The sequence below is a fragment of the Microchirus variegatus genome, assembly GCF_963457635.1.
Source record: "Microchirus variegatus genome assembly, chromosome: 17".
Classification (NCBI taxonomy): Eukaryota; Metazoa; Chordata; class Actinopteri; order Pleuronectiformes; family Soleidae; genus Microchirus; species Microchirus variegatus.
In genome coordinates, this window is record NC_139818.1 from 15,263,346 (window position 1) to 15,288,900 (window position 25,555).

Here is a 25,555-nt window from a genome sequence, read left to right on the forward strand (position 1 = left end):
TCCTTCTTTTTGCAACCAGTGGAGTCGCCCCCTTGTGGCAAGTCAATATATTGTTACTTCCAGCAAACCAGAAGACTGTGCCCACTGTTATTATACAGTTTATGCTTTTAGCTGATTGAGACATGCCATTAAAACCCAGAGATTGACATAATCACTGAACCATGGATGTTGTTATAAAGAAGAACATACATAAATGAAATATTCTATTGTAATACTTGTTGTTTATTAATGTCAGATAAATTAAGAGATTGTATTCACAAAGCTAGTGTAGTATATAACAGATGTTATGTCCCCTTATGCTGCCTTTAGGTTCATTAATCATGATAATAGATATGCAAGGAACCCTGACTGTCATTAAAACACGAGGAGAAATTCTATCACGCTGCTATTGTGAGACAAGATGAACGAGCTTAGAGAAAATGACTGAATTAAACGTCTGATGTCTGCCTTTCGATGTAGATGACAAAGCCGCGTTGGTAATGTTAGATGAAAACTGTTGACAATTCTTGAGCTGGACCGAATCCAGAGAATAGCAGGGTTCACGAGACAAGTAACACAGTGTACAGTGTGGCCTTGAAGAGCGGTCTGCTGTGGAATTCATGGAGTAGTGCTGGATGCGATTATAATAATGGCACTTGGTAATGTGGGGGAGGGCTGGTATGTTGGACATGAATGTTTCGGCTGTCATCCCTGTTTAAGTGAAATGAGATTGTGAAGCATTTTGTATTTAGCACATGAAATACTGCTTACTGGAGTTTTCTACGTGGGGGGGCGGGACTGTTGGACTTAAATGTCAGGGTAGATCTGCTCAAAGAAAAAAAAAGAAAAAATGGTTAAAGAACTCATATACCAAGTGGGTTTCTACAGAATGTAAGGTCAGAGAGCCCTGACATGCCATTGCTTCACTGACATTACACATCCGCTCTGTTACTACTAGAAAAACAGATACACAATTCCTTTCAGTTTCCTCCAAACGTTTCCTGCTGTCAGTCGAGGGGTCCGGGCCGACACCCTTTACTTCCCTTCTCTGGGATTTAACCTCTTACAGGGTGGAGAAGGCCAGCTTCCTTCCTCACGAGGAAGCTCGGATGGAGCGAGGGTGGAGGTGCGGAACGGAGGGGCCCACATTGGCTGGCTATGTCTTTCCCCTGCATGGTAGAAGGTGTGTGGAGAGGAGTCCAAATATATTTACAGAAAAGACAGGCGTGCCGCGCACATTCCCTCCCTCTGAATGAAAAAAGCTGGGGTGGGGTCGAGAGCGATTTCACAACAAAACGCAGAGTTAGGAAACGGAGTGGACGGATGCTGCGCTACTCCATCATCTGCTCCTCCCTTTCCCCTCTGGTGTTTATTTTTTACCACGTGCATATGTGTCTATGTGCGTGTGTCTGACCGTGCTCTAAGGAGGTTTTCCTGTGTTTTTTTGAGGGTGGGGGCAACGCATCTTGAGGCCTTGTGTGGATTTAGTCAAACTCAGAGGAGCTGATATCATCCATTTACGGCATAAATCCACCCAGTCCACATTCTACACTCCCTATTTTTAATTGATGTCGACTCATGCCCAATGAGACACACCTTAACTTTAAAGTCCTGTTAATATTTGTCTGTGCTGAGGAGTGGTTCAGTTATTGTATGGGTGTAACACTATGAAATCCAAAGCACACGTTAAACAGTAAAAAGTGAGGTACTTTCTGCTACAGGATAGAAGGAAATGTGGTAGGTGAAACGGTCTCTTGTCTGTTTAACTGGCACTGCAAAGGAAACACGAGACAGACTGTCGCCACAACAACGATTCGGGAGAAAGGTCATGTTCTAGGGACGCTAAATCAAATTGCTGAGATAATTGCTTAAAAGGCCCATAGCTCTATTCCACGTATGACATGAGACATGAAGGAAAGAGACAAGAGAATGAATCTCTGAATCTGCCTGGTCAAACTCGCACATAATTTGACCTCTGCATTGTAAAGTGCTGCCTGAGAATTTGGTCTTTGGGATTTCCTGTAGGATGCAGTGCTGAATCACTGGGTTTGCCCCAGATGTCACTCATTCCAAAGGAGGGCTGACTTTCTCGAAAGTAGTGACCTGTCTATTCTATATATGATAGTGGACAGTAACTAAAGACTGAATAAATATGACACCATACTATCATGAAATTACAACAGAAATGGAGGTAGAATATGCAGGAAGCAATGGATTCCTTCCAACATTGCCCTCTTTTTGTGTCTTTTACGAGTTTGCATCAGAGCCTTAAACATAAAAAAATGAGCTTTCTTACCATTTTTTACAAGTTTGCTTCATAATCCCTGACATTTACTTAGGTCCCATGTTGACTGACAGCCAGTGGTAAATTTAAGGGCCATTAAGCCAACCATTCACAACCCCCCGGCTCACCATCTCAGCCATGCATCACGAGAAGACTGCCGGCTCTATGGATGGTTTGCCATAGCAATGGAAAAAGTGCAGTCACTAAGTGCAAGGCGGCAGTTAAAACCCTCGAGACACTGGAAAGTTGGTATAGACAGGAAGCCTGTGTGGAAGAGCAAGGCCTTTGCTTAAGAAAAAAGTAGGTTCTGCCACTGCTGGAGTTATGAATGGTAATACTCGCGTGATTGAATTTCCAAAAATTATATTTTATAAATGAAATGTTCACGTAAATCTTTACATAAATTGATATTTGTCTGGGGGAAATACCACAGCACTATCTCAACAGTGTGTCTTGGCCAAATGCGAGACAGCGAGACTGTCATTGGCTAAAGATGAAATGTAGGTCACGCTTAATAATTTAACAACAACTTTGTGGTCAATGCTGGCACAGAGTTCACAACCCAGCTTGGCTGCCGTGAGTAATTACCCCCTCAAAGAAAAAAAAGGAAACTTTTGTATTTTGATAGAAAATGTGGATAAAGTCGAGGCTGCACTGTTGGTTTGGTTTGTTTTTATATAAATATATATATATATAAAAAGTCATTTTGACAAATTCTGACAGTGCTAATAAGCAGAGAAGCTTTGCTCAACCACAGAGGAATTGAGACTGTGAAGAGCAAACCTCAAACCCCATTATTTCCAGGAAGCTTTTTCAGGAGGACCTCACACGGTGGAATCCCACACCTCCACTTTTGGTGAAGGGTTTATTTACATGGCGGTCACACTGCATGTATCCTTCAAATAAAAATAAGAAAGCCCCAAAGAACAGCTGAAAGCAATTTCTCTCATGAAATGTATATCATATGTATGATTCCAGTTGTCTTTGGTGTGTAAGATGCTGGGATCTGTCCGCTCTACAGTCTCGACTCGGAACAGCGCACATGACAAATAATCAAGATGACACGTTTTCACGTTACCCCGCCTCCGAGATTGACATAGTTTGCCACATATAGAGACAAACAACCACCCACTCTCACACCTACAGTTAATTTAGAGTGTCCAATTTACCTAATCCCTATATTGCATGTTTTTGGACTGTGGCAGGAAACTGGTGAACCCGGGGGAAACCCACACACATAAGTGGAGAACATGCAAACTCCATGCAGAAAGGCCCTTTTTCCTTTCAAATAACTCACAGTGAATGCAAAGTAAGAGCACAAGCAAATCACACATCAGTGGCTATATGGTTAAAGGTGCATTATGTAATAAATCTAAAGCAACTGGCCATAAAATCCTCCTAATATGTCGCAGAGACTAATGTTCATATAACAAACTGCAAATCATGTTTATGTTTTGAAATCATGTTTTGGCATGTGGCGCCACCTACCGCCGTCAGTCAGTAGAATCTCAGCTGCCGCGCAACCACGGGTTGCCAGTTACGTCAGAAAACTAAACCTAAAAGACGTCGGTATTTTGAATTTGGATGTAGTAACTGTTTTTGGCCACATTCTTACATATGGCACCTTTAATTGATTTATAATCTATTTTTGGGTCAAACATTCAGATTTAGATTAGATTTAGATCAAATGAACGGGCATCACCACATTACACACTCTAGTTTAAGGATGATCATGTAAAGATATTAATAGTTTCCAAAATGCACACGTTCCAAATTGTGATTTTCATTTGAAGGCAATTATAGTTCAGCCCTAATCTGCAGGAGATTTTAGTTGATTGTGTTTTAGTTTGGTGAAATATAACCGAAATACAAAAATTGCAAAAACGTTGCTTTATTCATAGTTTTAAGATATTAAGATAAAGTATTTTTTAGACCAGAAATGACCCAGCTTTGCATCAGAGTCTACTTTAAACATTTTTTTGAATAATTTTTCCACATATAAAGCTGGGTTTGCATTTTATCCCCCATCATTCACACTATGTTACATTGTACATATAGTTACAGGAAGAACATCTTGAAATGCATGTCCAATGTAAGACACCGATTTGACTTATGACCTTTATAACCAAACTATACTGGAACTGTATAAATGCATGTTTGCATAAATCCATGATTGCATTTCACTGGCTGTAAATACAACACAACAACACAACTACAACGATATATCTACGATAGTGTCTTCTCTGACACCGTGTTGACTTGCTTGTCCTGACATATGCACAAGTACAAGTTCAAGCACATGAGAAAGCATCAACACACACATGAGCATCCCTCTTTGTATTATCTGAGTGATCTGGTGAAACCTTGCCACTGTAAAAGCCTCACGGTGAATTTCAGACATGTTCGGGGGGTGTATTTATAAATTGCGCGCCCACCCAGCCTGGCGTGCTCTACATGCTTGGGGCGTTACCAGAACTGACTCCAGCAGAATTCTTAAAGCTACCAACGTAAGATGCACTTAAAAACACCTTCTATCAACTCATCCCAAATGTCCACGTTAGGTTTTTTTTTATTTTTACTATCAGAGTCTGTTGTATTTAAATCAGTAGTTATGACACTGGAGCTTTGTGTGACGTGTTGACATTTACAGTGACTGGGTGTGTCTGCAGCGTCGACTGATGTGAGTATACATATACTGCATGTCACATCACAGAGGCAGCACCTTCCTCTTTTGCAAATAGCTCTCTCGCTCTCTCATTTCAAACATACACACACACCAGATAGATTTGCCCACAGCCCTCCCTCCCCCGATCAGACTTTCCATTCCTCTGTCCGCGGTTTCAAATAAAAACATCCACTCTACTTATTTTTAGTCTCATAACACTTAATGCACAACTGCAGCATGGTGCCTCATCATTTACATTTAAAAGTAAAGCAGTTGTAAATTTAAAAAAAAAAAAAAAAAAAAATGGTAGGACACAATGAATCTCTTTTACTTTAAACAGATCAGGTTTACAGATGTCTAAGCTCAACAGTTGCCTGCGTCATAATAAACGTCTGTTGTGCAGAATTAATAAGAGCCTGTGCTTTATCTGTGGATAGTTACACATTTTGTGTAGCAACTGCGGGTTTAGTTTCGGTGAGAAGATTGATTGCACTCTAGGGTTTTGCGCATTAACTACGTTATACAGCTGGAAACCGCTTGCTATTTGTAACGATATCCGTTTTTGGCAGCGTGCTCGCGCAGACATGTGTTATACCGAGGTCCCTTCTGTGTCGAGGCCAACGATCCATTACCAAACATTCAGACCTGATTTTTTTTTTAATAAGTGCAGTCACAAGTACAGTAACAGTGTCACAGATTGTGACCTCAATTTGAAGCCTGATGAAACAAAATAAAACATGTAAAGCATTAGAGTTGAGTGGGAGATGTACTGTACATACCCCCAGTCAAACGATGCTAACTTGTTAGCAATGGTAATGATGCCACTTCATAATGACATGCATGTGCTGTATTTCTTCATTATCTTGCTAATTATACAATATTGTATGATGGGGAATTATTTGTTGATCAATATAAGACTACTTCTCCAGATATCTTAGAAAATGTATAGTTTGCGCTGGAGTTTGTTTGTCTGTGTTTGTTAGCAACATAACTCGAAAAGTCATGGACAGATTTGGATAACATTTTCAGGAAATGTCCGCAATGGGACCAGGAACAAGTTAAAATAAAGCCAAAATCAAGATAAAACTTTGGTGGTGGGGAGGGGGAGGTTGTTGGGGGCTGAGCTGCCTTGGGTGGAGGTCTGCGCTCTCCGAGTGCTTTTCTCGTTTTATTCTATTTCGATATTTTGATGGAGCTTGACCTTTGCCCTATCACCTTAAAGAAGTGACTAATCCTGGAGAAAATCTGCCAAGTATTCCCACAGAGTTTGGTGACAATATTATGTGTCTGTTTTTCTCAGTTATTTTTGTACACACATAAACACATGCAGGGTAGAGTGAAGCTGAAGAGTGAGATATGCTTTATTAATTAATAATGTATATATATTTTTTTTATCCTTTAACAAAAAGTACTATTTGCAACAATGTTAAATGTAAATAATAATATGCCATGGAAACAGTTTTCAGAGTTCTCTATATCTTTGTGCTATGTTTTATGTACACAGCTGGGGAACTGCGAGACCAGGCTTTGGAGTCAGGAAATTAGATTTTGGTCATGCACGCAACAAACCCAATGAAATGAAATTTTATTCATGACACAGATAAATCTTAAGTACTTTTTTTTTTTCAGAGATTAGATTCTGCTCAGTTTGCTTCTTTTTTTTTTAAAACTTGTACACATACACACAAACCAGCCTGACTATAAATTAAAAAGAATATACTGCATGTTGCACTGCTGTTTATCTTCATCACAGCTTGAGATCAAGATGGTTTGTCTGGATTTCCCTGGTACTGATAAATCACCTTATTCGAAGACATTTTGATTGCCTACATCATAGTTTCTTGCTGTTTACTCAGGAATCTAACAAAAAAACATGAATGTTGATCTTTGTCAAAGTGTAGAGTTGTAAATTGCTGCTTTCATTACTGCGTTAATGATAGACCAGGTAGCTCAAGCACAGTGTTTTGCCATCTCCTCGATTATATCCAAACAATTCTATTAACTTTTTTCCATCCTCTTGCTCTCATGGGACTCCTGTTGTTTTTCCAAAGCATCCTCTGCTCTCTCTAATTGTCCTCCTTAAACTCCTCACATAGAGTGCCAACATTTTCAGACACAAAAAGCCTACATCACCTCCAGTGCGTGACTGAAATAGTCCAAAAGCTACAAGGAGGCAGCAGACAAAGGCCACAGTGTTCCACTCATCCCCACAAAGGAACTACAGGGAGCAGTAGGGAGCAACTAATGTGCACGGACAGGGAACTTGAGCCCTCTTACACAGAAATTGGTTCAAATAATTTGCATCCTCTCACAGTATTATCACCTGACTGACTTTCTCTTTTCAGACAGGCCATTCTTTATACTGTATGTCTGCATTTTCACCCCTGCTTTCCACTTTCCACTTCTGAATCAGCCAGACAGATGCCCTCTACTCGCCTCCCTCATCCCAAAGCTCCTCCAAAAGGCTCTTACAGCATAGGACGGCACGCCCCAAAGGATTCTCCTCTGCAGACGTGGGGACGGTGGGGGAGAAAGAGCAATTTTATAAGTCTGTATTACATCACAGCTGCTTCGCTGAATTCTGATGACCGCGCGCAGACGTTAAAGTGACTGTGCATCGAACTGCCTTTGCACCGACTCCGAGTCTCTGCAGACCGACACAATGACAGCAGTGCAGTGGGATCATGGTATGGTATCAATTTGCAAGGTGGGATGATGTAGGTCGGACTGTGCTCATCATTCTTTCAGCTCAGCACTGGCAAATAGAATCCCTGGAGTTGTGGTGGTTGGTGGTGGCGAGATCAGGCGAGACATATTAACTGTGGCACATACAGCAACTCTTTGTTTGCCTCAGCAGACAGGGGGTACTGGGGCTGCTTTTGCTGGCTCCTCTGTGTCCGCTGCACAACAGGAACCAGGATAGTCGTGTTTCAGGCTTGAAAAACATTACACCTAATAAACAGAGCAGCAGCAGCAGCAGCAGAGTTTTTCATACAGGCAAACACATAATCAACAGTTCGCCATCTGCATGACCTTCTAAGGACATAAAGAGACAATGTGATTTATTTCCTGCTGTTGCCGCTGCGATTACTATTAAGTTTTTGTATACAGACACAGTTCACACCAGGACTGCTGAGCTCTCCGGCTGCCCAGCTTCACTGTGGGGTTGTGGGTGCTCATATGTTATTTACTCACTGTTATTGTGAGTGTATCTACTGTATCTCTTGTTCTGGAACAGTTCAAGTGGTATTCTTGCCACTAAGAAAAAAAAGAGCTTCACGTTCCTTCTCCCAATTAAAAAAAGGGATCTTTGCGGTCTAGTGGTGGTTACTGGTTCACGCGTGTGATTGTGTGCTAATGCTGGGGCAGATGAATGACATTTGTTCTCTGCACATGTGGTTAGAAGTTTCTTTTGGCACATCCGTGGCCATACATCCAGTCAGAATGCATAGAATTGCCGAGCATTCACTTTTCTCACTTCACCTTACCGAGTCTTTTTTACGGCCACCGAATGAATGCAGACATCTTCTGCCTGGTTTTGTCTGTAGAAGTCCACGGGGACGTGAGCGAGGGTGAAATCCACTCCCGTGTGCAGCTGTGCCCCGATGTCCTCGGGCAGCCACCGTCAGCTATGCGGGCACGTGACGGGTAAAGCGAGAGGAAGAGTGAGGTAGTAACACGTCGAATGTCTTCTCGCTGCTCTCCGATTTGGGGGAGCGACGCTCAGAGTGTCCTCAGGGAGCTTGGGTGGTCGCCACAAAACGCCACATTGGAAATAAACTGTGTCGAACAACTGAAAGTTTACCACAGCTGTTAGTGTTACACACACATGCACACACACACACATGTTTTTACACACACATACACACACACACAGTCGGAGACTTGGCAGAGATCGTACAGAAGATCAAAAAGAGGAGAAACCAACAGTGTGACACTGCTTACACTGCTGAGTATTTCTTGGTGAGAGTCCCTTGCAATTAGTTCTACACAAGTTATTTGACATAAATATACATTTATAGTTCTTGGGCTGCCATTAAAAGTTAAAAGCATTAGAAAATCTTCACATTTTCTTAAACTTAAGTGTCAAAAATGTGTCACATGACTTGTGGGGGGCAGCTGGATTCACCTTTCCTCAGTGGGACTTCTAGGCACAGCGCAGCGGGTCTGATCTTTCCCTTTACCTCACTTTTGCTGACCTTGGCTCCTCCCACTGAGGTCAATGTGCATTCCCAGCTGCTGCAGCCGATCCTGTCCACACTAAATAAGAGGGCGTATAGCTGCCGCAGATCCAACAGAGCCATGCATGGGCCAACTCATGCCGCTCATGCCACCCCTCACGTACACCTGACATGCCGGCGCAGAACATGGACACACACACACACACACACTGACATCATCAGAGTCACAGTCAAAATAGGCAATAATGAGGGTCCTTATAGTGTGGGGAGTTGAGGATTTGACAGTGGAGAGTAATCGCTCAAGGAGTTGCCATTTGGAATTCCACTAAGACATTTTTACTGCTCAGCTCACTGTGTGGTGCCAAAATTGGGAACCATGGTGCCCATAATTGTCACATGCCTACTCCATTTATTATGATACCCTAGCAACTCCACTGAACGAATGCCACAGCAGTAGTTAGAGTCCGATAAAGACATCCAACATATTTCAGCCTTAAACATTTTCAACTGCATCCAATCGAGGAGACTGTCGCCGTCATCCTCCAGGAAAGACAAATAAATGTATCTCACGTCCACTACAGACGCTGACAATAGTCCTATTTTACTTCAGTCCAATTTTGAGAAAAGGAGAACAATTTGAAAGCTGTTGTGAGGAGCTGTCAACCAGATGCCTTTGGCATTTCGGAGCGAGAGGGAGGGCAGCGGGGTTAGAAAATGCTTCTGAACAAAAACGCCATGGTTTTAAACGCCATCCTCCGCCTTGTAGCGGTAAAAACCGAATCTTCCTTGGCCTTTTGTTGGGAGAGCGTGACCCGCTGGAGAATGCAGACATGGCATGTGTGTATGTGTGTGTACAAAAGACACTCAAGTGCATTCAATTACATTTTCTACAGAAATGTAGTTTCCTGGCTCCACGTTGGCATTTACACAGAAAAAAGGCAGGGCAATAATGATATAATGCACTCAATCTGAGGAAACCACGTTATTAAAACTGAATACCATGGCTCGCAAGTTACACAGAGGTCACTTTGAGGGGGAATCATTCCTTAGGTTTTCACGCATGTTGTGAAGCGCAATATCGTAGAAAACCCACACTGAATAATTTAAATGTTAACCATACATTCTCCGAGTCTACTTAGAAGTTGCTAAATAGCAGCAGGGTTGCATTGCAGCAGGGTGTGTCCCTCCGAAGGCCTGACATGAGAACATACCATTGAATCCATCTGATATCTCACTTGATGCACTCTGACCTTTGGCAGAATGCAAAAAGAATGCTGAAGTGTAGATTGCTGTGGCTGATGAGCTGTGTGTTTGGAAGAACTATATACATGTACTGTAACTTGTGTCACTTTTCAGTCCGTGCGATTGCCAAATCCTCGCCTGTGGAGCATCTTTCATTTGCAGACAGTTCAGTGTGGGTGTGTAGAGTTTTTAGGAGAGTACTTCAAGATACACTGTGTAACATTTAAGAGGGTTTCTTGGCAGTACTTCACCAGTGGGAATGGATTTACGACCAGGTCAAATAACTCCGCAATTCACATGGGTTTTAATTAGTGTCTGCTCCGATCAACGTTGGTTTGAATGAAAGGCGCGCTCATTTCGCACTTGGTTTGCTTAATTTTTTTAAAGTTGCAAAAATAGTAACCACTGTAGCATTTCCAATAAGCTTTGTTGTTTGTTTGTTTCTGGCATATCTGTGACATCACAGAAAAGCCTTCACCTGGGTTCAAAATATCTCAGGTATACCCATCAACTTGTCGCCAAATATAACGTGTGTCAGATTTTTCAGATGCACATACACTGGCCTTTTAATTCAAAAATACATGATATTTTAAGGCCCCGTCCCAATACCTGCAAGGGGGAGTGCGAATTTGTCCTTATAATCAACCCTCAAAATGTAGTGAGCTCTAATTTGGGCTTAAAACGAAGTGGAAGATGAAATTACCCATGATGCTTTGACAAAAGTGGCCACATCTGCAGAGGAACAATTTCGTTGTAAGTATATTTTCGCAAATAAGCATGTTACAATGTCGAAATGAGTTGGAATATGTTGGTTTGCTATACATCCAGAGGAACGTTGAGCTTTGAACACTAATGTCAGATTTATGAAAGCAGCTAGCTAACTAGCTAGCTAGCGGCTATTTGCCGAGTGCTTCGAGAAAGTAGTAGCTAGTACGCTCCACCGGTAGAATTGTCAACATGTGACGTAGGTTAGCATGTTCGTTACGTTCACTGCACTAATTTGCATATAGTGGTGTCCCAATTCCACAGGGAAGCCACGTCCCTCAACAAAGGGGAATTTACGGTTGAGGGCACTCCCAAACCAAGTGGAAGTTTTAAGGGGGAGAAATGGGACGAGGCCAAAGAGTCCCCTCATACTACAAGCATACAAAACCATAAGCCTTTAAGTTCTAACCACCATTTGCCATGAGCTCTGTTTGCTGCACTTGCCTCAGCTCACACACTCTGCTGGCAGTGACTGCAACAGTCAGTGCTCTAACAACTCATAATAAAAACACAAAAATCCAGGACTCTGGGCTTCCATATAAAGACATCAGCAAAAACTTCAGGGCATTAATGCCAAAGAGGAACAGTGGAGCTGTTCTGCCTTCAGTGGAAAGCCTCTCCTCTGGGAGACAACGATGTGTTTGGAGGGCTCTTAATCACTGTGGCAGAAATGGTCACAGTCAAAGAGTCCATCTGGACCCAGCAGCCCCAGTCCCACTTTCCAACCCTTGTTCCCATGCTGCCAAGGTCCAGCTGTGCATGGACTCCCATCAACACTGACAGACACCTCTTTGTGTAAGAGGACACAGACTACGACCTGCTATAGAACATTAGAAAAACTACTGAGAGAGCTGCAGAAAATGGAACATTTAATGAGTGATTAAAGGGAATGATGGAAGAGGAAAAAAGTTAGCACAGCAATTGAGAAATAGACACTTCCCTGTTTCCTTCATTACTTAATTTTTTTCTTTTTTGCTCTGGTGCTCAATGCAGTTCACACATCAGCTGGCCACATGTTGAACATGCCCCTTCTCACACCCTCGCTCACAAGAAGTGGCACCGATATGACGACTGTAAGGTCCTTTCCTCATGATTAAAGTGCCGGATATTCATCTGACTGCTACTTGCGTGATCATGAGTCACTAACCCATGCAGCTGAAGTCTCTATCATCCATGTTCCCTTTGTGACTAGCATAGATGACAAGCATGAGCTGCATTTTCCCTAATTTGGGGTGAAGATATGTGTGAGAGAGCAACACTCACACCCAGGGTGAATAATTCAACTCCTGAGTCAGCATGGAAACATTAGACCTCTCTCCCCTTTTGTAAACGTTTGGCCAAAAATAGCCTCAATTTCAAGCAACAAGCCAGTTGTGACCTCAAAGCTTATTGTCAACCCAATTTATAAATGTGCAAAGATCTGCAAACCTCTATATATGTGTGAAACAACATGCAACAAAGCCCCAAAATGAGAAATCGGAGCTTCTTGAGAAGGACAATCCGATATTGAAAGCACCAGCAAAACAACGTAGGTGTTACTGGAAAGGAGTTCTCTCTTCGGCAGCAGTGCAGATACACAGCAGTTGTGTATCTGCTGATGACTCATTCCTTCCACGGCAGTCAGAGAATAAAGCATAAAGTACCCATTAGTGCAAATAAAGGTTTCAAGTTACAAGAGGGTAGAGCATTCCCTGTGACTGACCAGTGGAGGTGCTGTCCTGCAGAAAATGAATTTTTCAAGGAGACTTTCTGACTGGTTTGGGCTTAGTGAGACTATATATCATGCACAGAATTCACCATATGTGCTTTCTCACATAAAGGGCACAGAGCCGCAGTCAGTTGATAAGATCCTCATGTTGCACATGACGGTCAGAGTCTCTGGACAGTGTTTCATCTCTGGGCCACCCCACCCCTCTCCTGCCCTCTCCTGCCCTGTCCTGCCCTCTCCTACGCTCTGCTGCGCGCCACAGTGTGGCTCCAGTGGAATGTGATGACCATGGACTGGACAAAGCCCTGCATTCATGGCCCCCTCGTCCCACTCTGGAAGTTAGCGACTGGGAGCCCTTGATCACAGAGTGGGCCGAGGTGGCCCGAGTCCATCCAGTCCTTGCCTGTCCTGTCAGACATATATTGCCCGCCCCTGCACCGACACATGACCGCCTGCCTCCAGATCGACCACAAAACACATCTGTCGGCTGCATTTGTATCCACTTATTATTTTTCTGTTATTTTAGACCAATGCATCTTATGATATTTAGAAGTGTTTGGACATCATTTTAAACCAGCAGTGGGTCACCATATGTTACTTATGATGATTTTGGTTTGGGCTTCACAAATAAAGAAATACTTAATCTTTTTTGGGCACATCAGCACCACAGTATCTTTAGCATCAGGACTTTGAAACGATTGTGAAAGAAACTGAGTTTATTTGGAAGAAAGAATCACACAGACTTCAATCACACAGGAGGAGGAAATGGCTGGTCGTGGTCGACTGCAAGGATAACGTTGGTTACGTCTGTGTGCTGCTGCTATTTAATGATAATACATTAGAAAATGATACAAGAAGAAACTTTATTCTTGTAATATGACTTTTTTAATATTCCGCCTTTATGCTCGTAAAATTACGACAATGGTACAATGAGGAACAAACAAGGCCTGAGGAGAGGAGAGGCTGATTGCTAATGTTGTGGTTACAAAAAAGAGTTAAATCTGTGCTTTTTCATCTTGTGACATCAGTGTCAGTTCATAGTTGACACAAGATAACACAAACAAAGCTGTACACACACACACACACACACACACACACACACTGACTGCCTGACTGTCTGTCTGAAAGCTGCTTCCTCTGTCTGAGTATCTAATACAGAATCCATTTGCCTCCACTGTGTATGTAATATAATAGAGCCCATCGAGCACTCTCTGCCTCAGAGGCTTTTTCGAGCAAATACGGCAAACGCAGTAGTTACCGTGCAACCACACGTACAGAGAGCACAAGCAGTTCAGTGGCTTCTTATTGCCATGCGACTTGCGCTTGAATGATCTGGTTAGAATAAGAGGACACATCTGAAAATACTGTACGCCTCTTCATTGGCCTTGAGGTCACACTAGCACTACAACAGTTGTCTTTATTTGTGATCTTTTATTATAAAGGTTGACATGGAAAGTATCATGGTAATTTGGCTCAACCACAATAACAACTAATCAAAACAACAATAGTTTTGCATTCACCACTTATAGCGATGTAAATCAGTCTGGGGGCTGGTAGCATGGCTGCTAAATGGCTTTTAGAATGCCATCTTCATTTGTTTTTGGACATTTAATGAAATTAGCTAAGAGTAAATTGGGACATCAACCGTACTGCCTTTGTGCAGCCGTCGCATTACTCCTGCATTTATGCTCCACAAATGCTTAGAGAAGTCAGATTGTATGAGTTATCAAATCCAGTTAAGACCGTGTTCACTTATTAACACTGAGAAACAAAGGCCTCAGTGACAACTGGGAGACCGTGTCAGGACCGTGTGTATCATGGCTACAAACGGTAAATAGCTCACTCACCCATCTCAAATAACCTGAGATGAGAGAGTAGGCCTCTGTGATTTACCCATCAGGCCCAACTGTTATCTCAGTGGGGGATCCCTAATGCTGTCATCAGATTTAATGGTTCGTTTCCTCCCCCACGTTTCCTCTCCAGGTGTGGCCACCACCATCCTCAAAGACTGCTCCATCCACAATTCATGAAGGGGAAACCGATGCCCCGATATGTTCAGACAAAAGAGTAGAGAAGGAACAAACGCGCTTGCAACTCCATTTGATCCATTCTACTTTACAGTAACAAGAGCGAGCAAGCACAGAAATTAACGTTTTTAAAACAAGGGGGAAAATGTGGTGTGACCAAAGCTTGCCTGGTTAACCGCAGGTTGTTTCAAGTCAGCAGAAAATGCTAAGAAAATGCTTCTGAGACGCTGAAGGTCATTGGTGAAACGTTTTAAGGCTTTAAAGAGTGTGTTTCTTTTGCTTTAAAGAAGCGCACCGCTAACACTCCCAACGTCCGACAGCATCACGAAGGCGTGCAGAACTCTCCTGTTTATATTTGGCAGTCTTGCGCAGAGGGGGTTAGTAGGTGTTACAGATGCCTGAGAAAGAGGCTGCAGAATGTACTTTGTCAACCTACTTCACGCCTGAAGGAGGACATGATATATTTAGATATCAGTGTACGTCTCCCCGCACTAATTATGTCGCAGAGGAAATTAACATAAATGTCCAAGCCAGAGAGAGGGAACAATCAATGAAATCCAAGCCTCTGTGTCACATGAGAACACTTACTTTAGTGCAGTGCGTCACTTATTTTGTCTTTTAAAGCTGCAGTGCGTAACTCTTGGTGATTTCTATTCTGCTTTTTTGTTTAGTCTGCGTGTACATAGTCAGTGTGACATTATTTGTACATGGCGTCCTAAACCTAAAAACAGACCTAAGACCCTGGATGATGAGGGAGCGCTTGTGTGTACACAGCAGGGGCGGCCGGGCTGGGGGGGGGGGGGGGCAGGCAGGGTGTGTTTATAGTATTATGAAAAACATACAGCTGCACATTATGTTAACATGATAACTGCAACTTGTATAAATGATGTTGATGTTGTTATATGTAATATCTATATACTGGGCTCAGTCATGTGTGTTTGTGTGTGAGAGAGAGTGGCAGGGATTCAGCCAAGTCACTCCAACACCTTTTTTTTGCTACCTTACATCACAATCAGTGTGAAACACTGTGCAAAATACAGGGGGGTTAGACCCCCCTGATTAAAACTCAAGACCCCCTGAAAGCCTCAAATGCAAAATTTGAGGGGGGTCTAAATTGGAAAGCATGTTTTTTTCCTAAAGATTTTTTACATATATGATCTACATACATAATACACTTTGCATTCTTTGTTATCCTTTTTAACCACACAAAATGTCAATTATTTTATTTCTAATTGTGTATTTTTAATGTTTTAATAATTGCTTTCCAAATGGTGCTGTGGAAAAGGCCCACACAAGCCCACATCTGGGGTGGTGAAACAGTATTGCGCAACAAATGGGAGATGGGGACCCCCCCGATTATTAATGGATATATCGCACACTAGTGTGAAATCATCAAAAAAGTATGCTCCCGATTATTAATGGATATATCGCACACTAGTGTGAAATCATCAAAAAAGTATGCTCCCTGTGAATCTAAAAGGGCTTTTGTTGATATTTAAAAATAACAAACGACAATTTTAAGTCCAAATGTGAGCACTCGACGTGCAAGTCATTAAAGCAAAAATGGGAAAAATCCAGAGGTCAACAAAACCTTTCTGCAAAACCACGTAACACTAACATTTAGGCCTAATGATAATAAAACTGCTAAGTGTCTACGATATCATATAGAGAAACATCTGTAAACTTAATGTATCACGTTTTCATTCCTATAAGCATTGCACCCTTTAGCTCTGCGTCGCATAAATGACACAGACATCACGCTTGCTCTCTCAGACATTTCCACTATGCAGTAGTTCACAACATACTCTCATGGGCCACAAGACAGGCACATATATATATATATATATGTATATAAATAATATAGGCCCCTCTAACATTTCCGTCATGTTCTGAGGCCAGCGAGGAGGCACTTTTCCAAGTGGACACCAGCGGCTCTTTTCAAAATGAGGGCTGGCTTTTCATGCTTTTATTTATATATTTATAGTGTCTGAGGTCAGGATGGCAGAGGCATGTGGGGTGGCCTTCTTCCAACCAAGCCCATGTTAAGTGATGCTGCTGCCTTTTGCAGGGGTGGAGCAATGACATGTCATTCCGTTCTAAATCTAAACCTCCATGTTCACGACAATAGTAGCCTCAGCGCGAGGCGTGGAATAGTGCATGGAGCTGTAAGCCAATCACGGAGTCATCGGTAGTGAGCTCGAGTTTACAGAGCATGCTGTGACAAGTGGAGGGAAAATGTTGCATCGGTACACCGATATACTGATATTGTCAATTGTAGTGTGGTTTGCTGTTTAAATAATAGTGGACAAATGTCATCTTCACATTAACCTTCTCTTAGAAAATCGACAATTGTTGGATTTATTTATTAATTTAAAGCACGGGTCTCAAACTCAATTGACCTGGGGGCCAGTGAACTTCTAGGCTGGTCAGGAGGGGGCTGGGGGACACCAATGTGTAGGGCCACAGGACATTGACTGGCGGGCCGTATGTGGCGTATCGCGGGTTTGAGACCTCTAATTTAAAGTCATTTTCACCACAAAACATTGAAAATGTTACATAACTTATGCTTCATTTTTCAACATAAATGATAGTCACAAACAATGCATTTTAACAGCTTCACAGGAAGAATATTGATCATCATCAAGTCATCCAAGTCAAATACTGAAAAGATGTGACATTTTGTTATGGTGATAAAGACAGAACAGCTGAGTAACTCCTGGCTACAGGTTGGCTCGTCTCTGTCGTGGAAACGAGGCTATCATCTGTCCGCCCCGTAGGCCTTCAGAGCAGATTGGTGTAAATGATCCTCATTTCCAATGGTAGGTAACACAACACAGATTATTATTCTGTGCTAAAGAGGCTTGTGTGGACTCTTCCTGTGGCATGAATCATTTAACAGGTAGCTGTAATTCATACAGACAGCACAGGTTCTCAGGATAACAGGTATCTGATGCTGTCAGGAGAACAGGACTCCTCTGCTTTGAGGATGAAGCTCAGATTGCCCCACTTCTGACAAGACATTTAAAGGTGCCTGTACAATGGAAACCAAACTAAAACGTATAGTATAAATACATTTTTGGGCAAAAATACCTCAACTTTTGCCTTTTATGCCACTTAACAAAGGGACAAAAGTTAATGGAATGAAAATCAGGGGACAGTAGAGGAGCAATGTGCAGAGCACCATCAACTGTAACCTTGTTGGTTAAACTGATTCACATGATCTATAGGGGGTAACAGAGCCAAGGATTCGTAACTCAGCAATCCAATTACTAGCTCTTTTTTTTTTAGCCTACAGCCATGTTCTAAATTAAATCTATTTTTATTGTGAGGCTCAAAGAGGAACGGGGCTTGTTTGGAAAGCCAATAAGCATAATGTAAAAGACAAGAAACATGACATGAAAACAAAACCCAGTTTGCAATCTCACTATAAATTCTTACCTAAATAAAAAAAAAGCACCAGGTCACCTACAGTTGGAAACTCCCATGCACGGTGTTACAGTAACCTATGGCAACTGCCTCTGTGTCAACAGAAATCTTGGACAGCCCAGGACTGTGCACCTCCATTGGCTGGCTGAATGGATTACTTGCACACTTGCCCATCTATAATGCATGCCAGTATACCTTTAGTGTGTTCTTTAGCTCATTCCCAGGTACACACAGCTGAGAGGTAGTCTGCTGCGTACAGAAGAGCTCTATTAATCTTGGTAAGCCGTTTCTCTTTTTTTTGTGTATGTGTGTACCAGATTGTTTTGATTATATTGGTTTTACACTGATTGATTCATTTCTGAATGTTCTGCTCAGTTAAATTCCAATACTAAAGGTACATATTTGATGAGCTTTTTTATGTGTGGTAAACAGTGGTACTCAGAGGGGAGTGGAAATGGAGCTGATTGGATCTACTCTGACAGCCACATATGCACGGCCAAAAACGGGCCACTTTCTCCCTGCCATCTCCACCATGGCATCCAGCTACCGCAACACTCAGCCTGCCTTGACCATGAATCCCAGTGCCAACCTGTGGAGGACCAAAAGCTATTTCAAGAGCAGCAACACAGTCCCGTCTTCTGCTTCCATGCACCGAGACAATTTAGAACTGGTACGAGCCCAGACCATGTTCTACCCATCCAACAGGACGGTACTGAGCGCCCGCTACACCCCAGATGACTGGTACAAGTCCAACCAAAGCAACTACATGGAGTCCGAGTCGTCTCGAAAGAGCGCAGAGAGACTGAGGAGAGACACAATGAGGCTGATGCAGGACAAAGAGCAGCTGACGAGACGAACCCAGGAGAAAAGCAGCAAGAATATCGGTGAGAGACTCAGCGATATTGTCTTCTGGAAGTCCGAGCTGAGCCATGAGATTGACAACATGGTGACAGAGATAGCAGCTCTCGCTGAGGTCAAGAGGAGGCTAGAGAGAGCCTTGGCAGAGACTGAGGGGCCCCTTCAGGTGAGTGTGGAGCGAATATAATTCACTGTGTGCATTTCCTTGAATATTTCCTCTCTGATAAGTAGTATCTACATTTTGAGTCGTGTTATTGGAACATTTTGGAGGCCCAATTTGCATGCCACTACATTTGCCTTGAAATCTTAACACTCTGTTCACACTATCATTCATGCATATCATGTCCCTGGTTGCGTCACAGTATCTGTGGTGGAGCAGTTATGACTAGGGTTTCTGGTTTTGGTTGTAGCAACAGTATCTGCCCAGTCCTTCACAAAACACACACACACACACACACACACACACAAAGCAGTGCTTTTGCTGGGTCAGAGTCCTAATGAAATCACCTCAGTGCCTGTCTCTGGTCATCTGTGTCATCCACAGTGGTTTATCTAGCTAAAGATCTGATAACACAGACACCTCACTGAGTTAAGATCATGTGACAGGAGATCTTCCCCTGGTAACTGAAGCTGAAGAAAGTAGCTGATTTATTTAACTGTACATGGAGGGTAATAACTTTTTGCTCAAATTGCGTCCCTTTTCTGTTTGAAAGTGCAATCAAATAACATGACCGTCTCAGCTTGTTTTAGTCACAATCATTTTGTCAATAGGTGTCTCAAGAATGTTTGTACCACAGAGAGAAGCGGATGTCCATCGACCTGGTACATGACCATGTAGAGAAAGACCTGATAAAGGTAAACATGTGGCAGCAGTAGTTGTGAACATAGACGTGTGTTACTTCAAATAACAAGTACAAAATAAGGTGTTTGTATCTCTATTTAAATGCTACAAGGAAGTAGCAGTGATCAAGTCGTGTCAAGAAAGGATGAGGCGATACCTGGACAGAGCCATTGCTCAGTTAGCGTGAGTGAAAAAAATCAATGACTTGCTATTATTATTTCCAAAAACTGTGAAGTTTGCACTGAAATGTTCCTCTCTAAATCTGTGTGGGGATCCTCAGGTCGAACAGAGCGGCCCAGCATGAACTGGAAAGAGACATAAGCGATAAAGTGACAGCTCAGAGGATTGACGACAGGTGTCACTATCTGAGGAACACGTCAGATGGCATCGGCTACTACAGAGGGATCGAAAGACTAGACCCATCGTGAGTCAGTGGTAATCAATCAGATAGTCACCGTCCTCATTATTGTTTAACGCAGCTTAGAATAAAGGCAGGTTTGTCCATCACTGGTAAATTAGCGTCATGCTAGTGCTAATTTGAGGCAGCAAAGGTATAACAAACTATGCTGAGAGGGACTTAAACGTGTCTCGATTTTGGGTCATTTGCCTAAACATCACAAAAGAGAACCATCTAAATCTGGGGACACTGCAAGACTTTCGACTGCTCGATTTTTACCCTCGATTCATAGTTAAGCAGTGTCTGTACCAGCAAGCACTAGTTGGGGACAGTCGGCATTGCTCATTGGCACAGAAATCTGTTAGCGTGTGAGAGGTAAACACTCGAATTGACAAGTGTGTGAGAATAAAAGATCCAACCTAACCTTAGATGTCATCAAATGGTCAAATGATTGAATCTGGACGCAATATCGTAGTGTGTACTGATTGACCGAGCCAACCCAACACGTGTTGCCAACAGCCAATGAAAAAGAGTAGGTGGGACACAGGAAATAGCATCAGAAGACAAAGACTCAAAGCTATTCAATTATATCTAAGACATTTGGTCATCAAATTCCAAACTACCTTCTACTGTCCACCTACCACCATATACAGTTTTCAAAGACCCTTCGACTATGGACTATAATGTACATATGCCATTCTTTTCCCTCTGTTAGACTCTCTGTGCCGGACTCGTGGTGCAGGTTCACAGACGACAACATCCTGCACTCCCAGAGTGAACGAGCTGCCTCCCACAAGCTCAGGGACGAGATCGAGGTCCTGCTACACACCACCTCCAATGAAATGTGGAACCAGTTCAACAACGTCAACGTAGCCTTCACTAACCGCATATCGGAGACGTCTGATGCCAAGAACAGCCTGCAGACACACCTGGCCAAGGTCACTCCCTCTCTTACATGGTCAAATTTGATAAGGTTTGCCTGCGTGTCAAAGAAGCAGTCACACAGCTTTATTGTATGGACAATGTCTTAATCACAAGTCTTAATGTCTAAATCTTTATTACCTGCTTCCTAGCCAGTAGGGGACATTTGTCTTTTCCGTAGACTGCATGCATGTTTACAGTAAAAAAAAATCCTACGAAACGGGAGCAATGATAATAAATGCCTCGTTTATTGCTTGCGCGATGGATCATATATTGTTCTCAGGTTAATTGCCAGGAGGTTACACTGTATGAGCTCTACATTAGCTGCTAAACGGGTTAAAACACTGACAACCGCTGTGATATGAGACACACTGTCCTCAATAAACCTCAGTCACTGCCAGTTGTGAGAAGAAGCGATTAACTGGAATTCAATTACATCAAATGGGTTTTGACGTAGCAGGCTCGATATGCAGCAGTGTTTTCAGCTTTCTCTCAATACTGCCTCTTCCTTTCAGATGCTTTCCGCTCACTCTCGTCGAGTAGTTCATACTTTACCATAACCACCCGAGACATTACCCCGCAATTTCAATGAAACAGACGTTACCGCCGCATTAAACAGTCGATTGTTTATCTGACATTTTACTCCGTATCTGTCTTTTTCTCCTTATCCAGACACTGCAAGAGATCTACCAGACTGAGATGCTGATTGAGTCTCTGAGGAAGGCCTTGAAGGACAAAGAGTACCCACTGAAGGTGGCTCAAACCAGGCTGGAGGAGAGGACCCGCAGACCGAACGTAGAACTCTGCAGGGACAACCCACATCATAGGTATGATGTTATGAAATCGGTCTACTGTGACGCTAATCTTATTGACCTCCGCCAAGGAGTTTTCACCGGAGTTTGTTTGTCTGTCGATTAGTCACTGACAGATTTGGAGGGTGCTGAGCTGACCTTGGCTTTTCTAGTTCATGAGATGTATTTATTAACAAGATTAGAATATTTATGCTTTAGGATATTTAGTTATTTTTGATTGCCACGGTCAAGCTTTGGACAATTTGACAACAAGCATCATCTGGCTATAGTAGTCACTTGGTTAGACTTGGAGCCCAAAAGGGCGTAATTTTTAACTACTACTTTTTAACTACACAATTTCAGTTGCTTTCAATCCCAGACAATCCATCCATCCATCCATCCAGCTTCATCCTCCACTCGAGGGTTGCGGGGGGTCCTGTGCCTATCTCAGCTGAAATAGGGCGATAGGCGGGTTACACCCTGGACAGTTCACCAGTCCATCGCAGGGCCACACATATAGAGACAAACAACCATTCACTCACACTTTAGTGACCAATTCACCTAATCTGCATATTTTTGGACTGTGGGAGGCCGCCGGAGAACCTGGAGAAAATCCACGTGCACCATAAGTAGAATTTCATTTCGAGCTTTGGCACAATCTAGTGGCAATTATCAAAATGACACTGACACAATGTGAATTATACAAACAAAACCAAGTTAAATAGACAAGTTACAGAGATGATTTTCATTTTAAATTGGATGTAAAACTATAAGGATGCACACGTCACCCGTTGAATGTTATAGCTTTACTACTGTGTGATAATGTGGTTTATGACGTTTCAATAGGAGATAAGAGAGTTTCATTTATTCCCTTCTTTCTTCTTCTTCCCCCCGTCCTGCCAATTAACAGTGAACTACTTTTCTTTTCCCTTCCCTTTTCAGCCTCGTCGTGGAGGTGAGAGAAATTGAGGACACCATTCAAAAACTCAAAGAGAGGCTGATGGAGGCTGAGAATGCGCTGCAGATTCTGGTGAAGACCAAAGTGACCCTGGAACATGACCTGTCCATCAAGGCCAACTCTCTCTTCCTGGAGCAGGAGAAGTGCATGAGTATGCGCAAAAGTTTTCCCAGCATGCCTCGTCTAGTGGGCTACACCTAAAAATCGGGTCTTGAAGAAATGATTGTTAGAATTTAATCAATTTAATAATTTGTAATAGAGTGATTTGGTGTGGTTGGGCTTGAAAGTCAAAGAGTACTGTAGCTGCAATATTTTTTAATTTATAACATGTATAGGAAAGTTTAACAAAAGTTAGAATTAAATAATACACTGCTGTGTGATGCTTTTTGCCGACTCACAGTGTAAATTTACAGTAAATAACCATCATTCTTGAAATAAAATGATTATATGAACTTTTCTGGACTTGATGACCACTAGAGCTGAAATGATTAATAGATGAATCGATTATTAAACGATCACTAAATTAATCGCCAACTTTTTTGATTATCGATTAATCGGGTTGAAGCTTTTATGCTTAATTAAAACAAGATTTCTGATTGTTTCAGGTTCTTAAATGTGAATATTTTCTTGGTTTATTTGCTCCACATAAAAAAGAAATCAATAAAACTGAATCATATTGGTTGGTGGGCAAAACAAGACTTTCGAGAACATCAATCATCAACGTTTTTTTAACATTTTCTGACATTTTCTGGACCAAACGATTCGTCGAGAAAATAATCAACAGATTAATCGAATATGAAAATAATAGTTAGTTGCAGCTCTAATGACCACTCGAAGCTGCTTTACACTACAGTTCTGCCATTCACACTTTCATACAGCATTCATTCTCCTTCAGGAGCAACGTGGGGTTAAGTGCCTTGCCCAAAGACACATCGGCATGTCGCACTCGCAACCTTTGAGTTGAACGACGACTTGCTCTACCACCGAGCTCCCGTGTTCCGGACATCATGTACTGAATGCCTTTTCAACATCATACCTCCACAGTCAAAAAGGTGATTAATATAAGCCTCAAAATGATGATAGAATGTCAATCTGGCCTCGTCACGGTTCTGTGTTTGCACTAACGGGTCACAGCCCAGTGGAGCACAAATGCTCTTGGTAGCACATGTATCAACAGTAATCTCTGAACCAATAGAAGGGATTATCTTGTACAACGCCGCCGCAAAGTAAGACACACATTTCTAAAGGGTTCACTCGGCTGTGTCAGGTTAAACTGACCCGAACGTCACCTTAGGAGAACAGTGACACGTGGGAGACTGTGATTTGGAGCACTGCCACTCGTCACACATCCACCTGTATGTGTGTGTGTACATAGAAATATGGTACGTGAATGGTTTCTGTGTCTTCACCAGCCTTCTTTAAATGACTGGTGTGGCCCATTACTCGTCACCACACACACACGGGAGGAGCTGAGCAAACACATACACACCCATCATGCACTACAGCCTTGTACCACTCTCCTCTCATCTCTCTCCTTCTATTACCCGGTGTCTCCTCGGTGCAGTGAAAACAGAGAGATGACCCCTTACTTGATTCCATGCATTTTAACAGATGTGGTGGGAGTATCAGTTTCATTCCATTTTGTTTATAGAGTCAACACCTTTCAGGAACTGAACAAACTGTGGACACACAGACCCAGATACTGTAAACATTACTATCGCACTCCTCGGCCCAACCCTCCCACTACTGCACCTCTTGCACAACCCTCGACTTCTCTGCGGAATGTAAACTTTGCTCGTATCGCCGATGCCGCTCGAGTGTAACGTCTCCTGCACAGTAGCCACCGCGTCTCCACTTTTTTTTTTTTTTTTTTTTTTTTTAAACTCATCAGTGCTGTCAGACTGAGATCACATCGCAGAGCAAAGAATAGTCTCCCCCTGATTTGAAAGGACCGCCTGTATCTTTTATTGTCCATCTCTCCCTTGCAGTTAATATGTCTCAATTTGAGTGAGAGTCTGCAGACAAAGTGGATGGAGGTGGGAGACAGATGTTTGGCTGGACTGGCATACTAATCAGCGATACAAGACTAAGATGCAACTTGTATGTATTCCCTAGAATCTATAATTTGGTTCCATCTTACTCCTTTAAGTGGTTGTCAGGGTAAAGTAAAAACACCAATATATGTCATGTATGCAGGGAGGGAGGATAAAGAAAGACAAACAAGAGTGTATTTGTTGTATTTGTTGCCTGTTTAGGTCCTTCTCGGCATTAACACTGACCTTATCTGGACCAGTATTCCTAATGAGACAAAGGGCCAATTCCAATTCCTATCTTAACCCTCAATCTTAACCCTCAAGCTCAACCCTTAATCTTAACTGGCCCTCAAAACCAAGTGTTGAGGGTTATTTTGTCACTTAGAAATGGGACACCCCTTAAATGCAGATATGTCTTCAGACTGTGGGGGGCAGAATAACGCGAAAGCTGCGTCCAGTCTGTCAACTCCAAAAAAGAA

At 42.5% G+C, this 25,555-nt stretch overlaps 1 protein-coding gene across 1 annotated transcript; it reads left to right on the top strand.

The window, feature by feature from the left end:
* Nucleotides 1–18,731: 18,731 nt before the first annotated feature.
* tekt3 (tektin 3) lies at nt 18,732–23,245 on the top strand (the record flags this gene model as incomplete). Its single annotated transcript, XM_083904203.1, has 7 exons — nt 18,732–19,301; nt 19,907–19,990; nt 20,089–20,159; nt 20,257–20,400; nt 21,089–21,311; nt 21,967–22,121; nt 23,028–23,245. The coding sequence occupies 7 exons, from the start codon at nt 18,732–18,734 to the stop codon at nt 23,242–23,244; spliced, it is 1,464 nt and encodes a 487-aa protein (XP_083760329.1). The 3' UTR covers nt 23,245.
* Nucleotides 23,246–25,555: the final 2,310 nt, after the last annotated feature.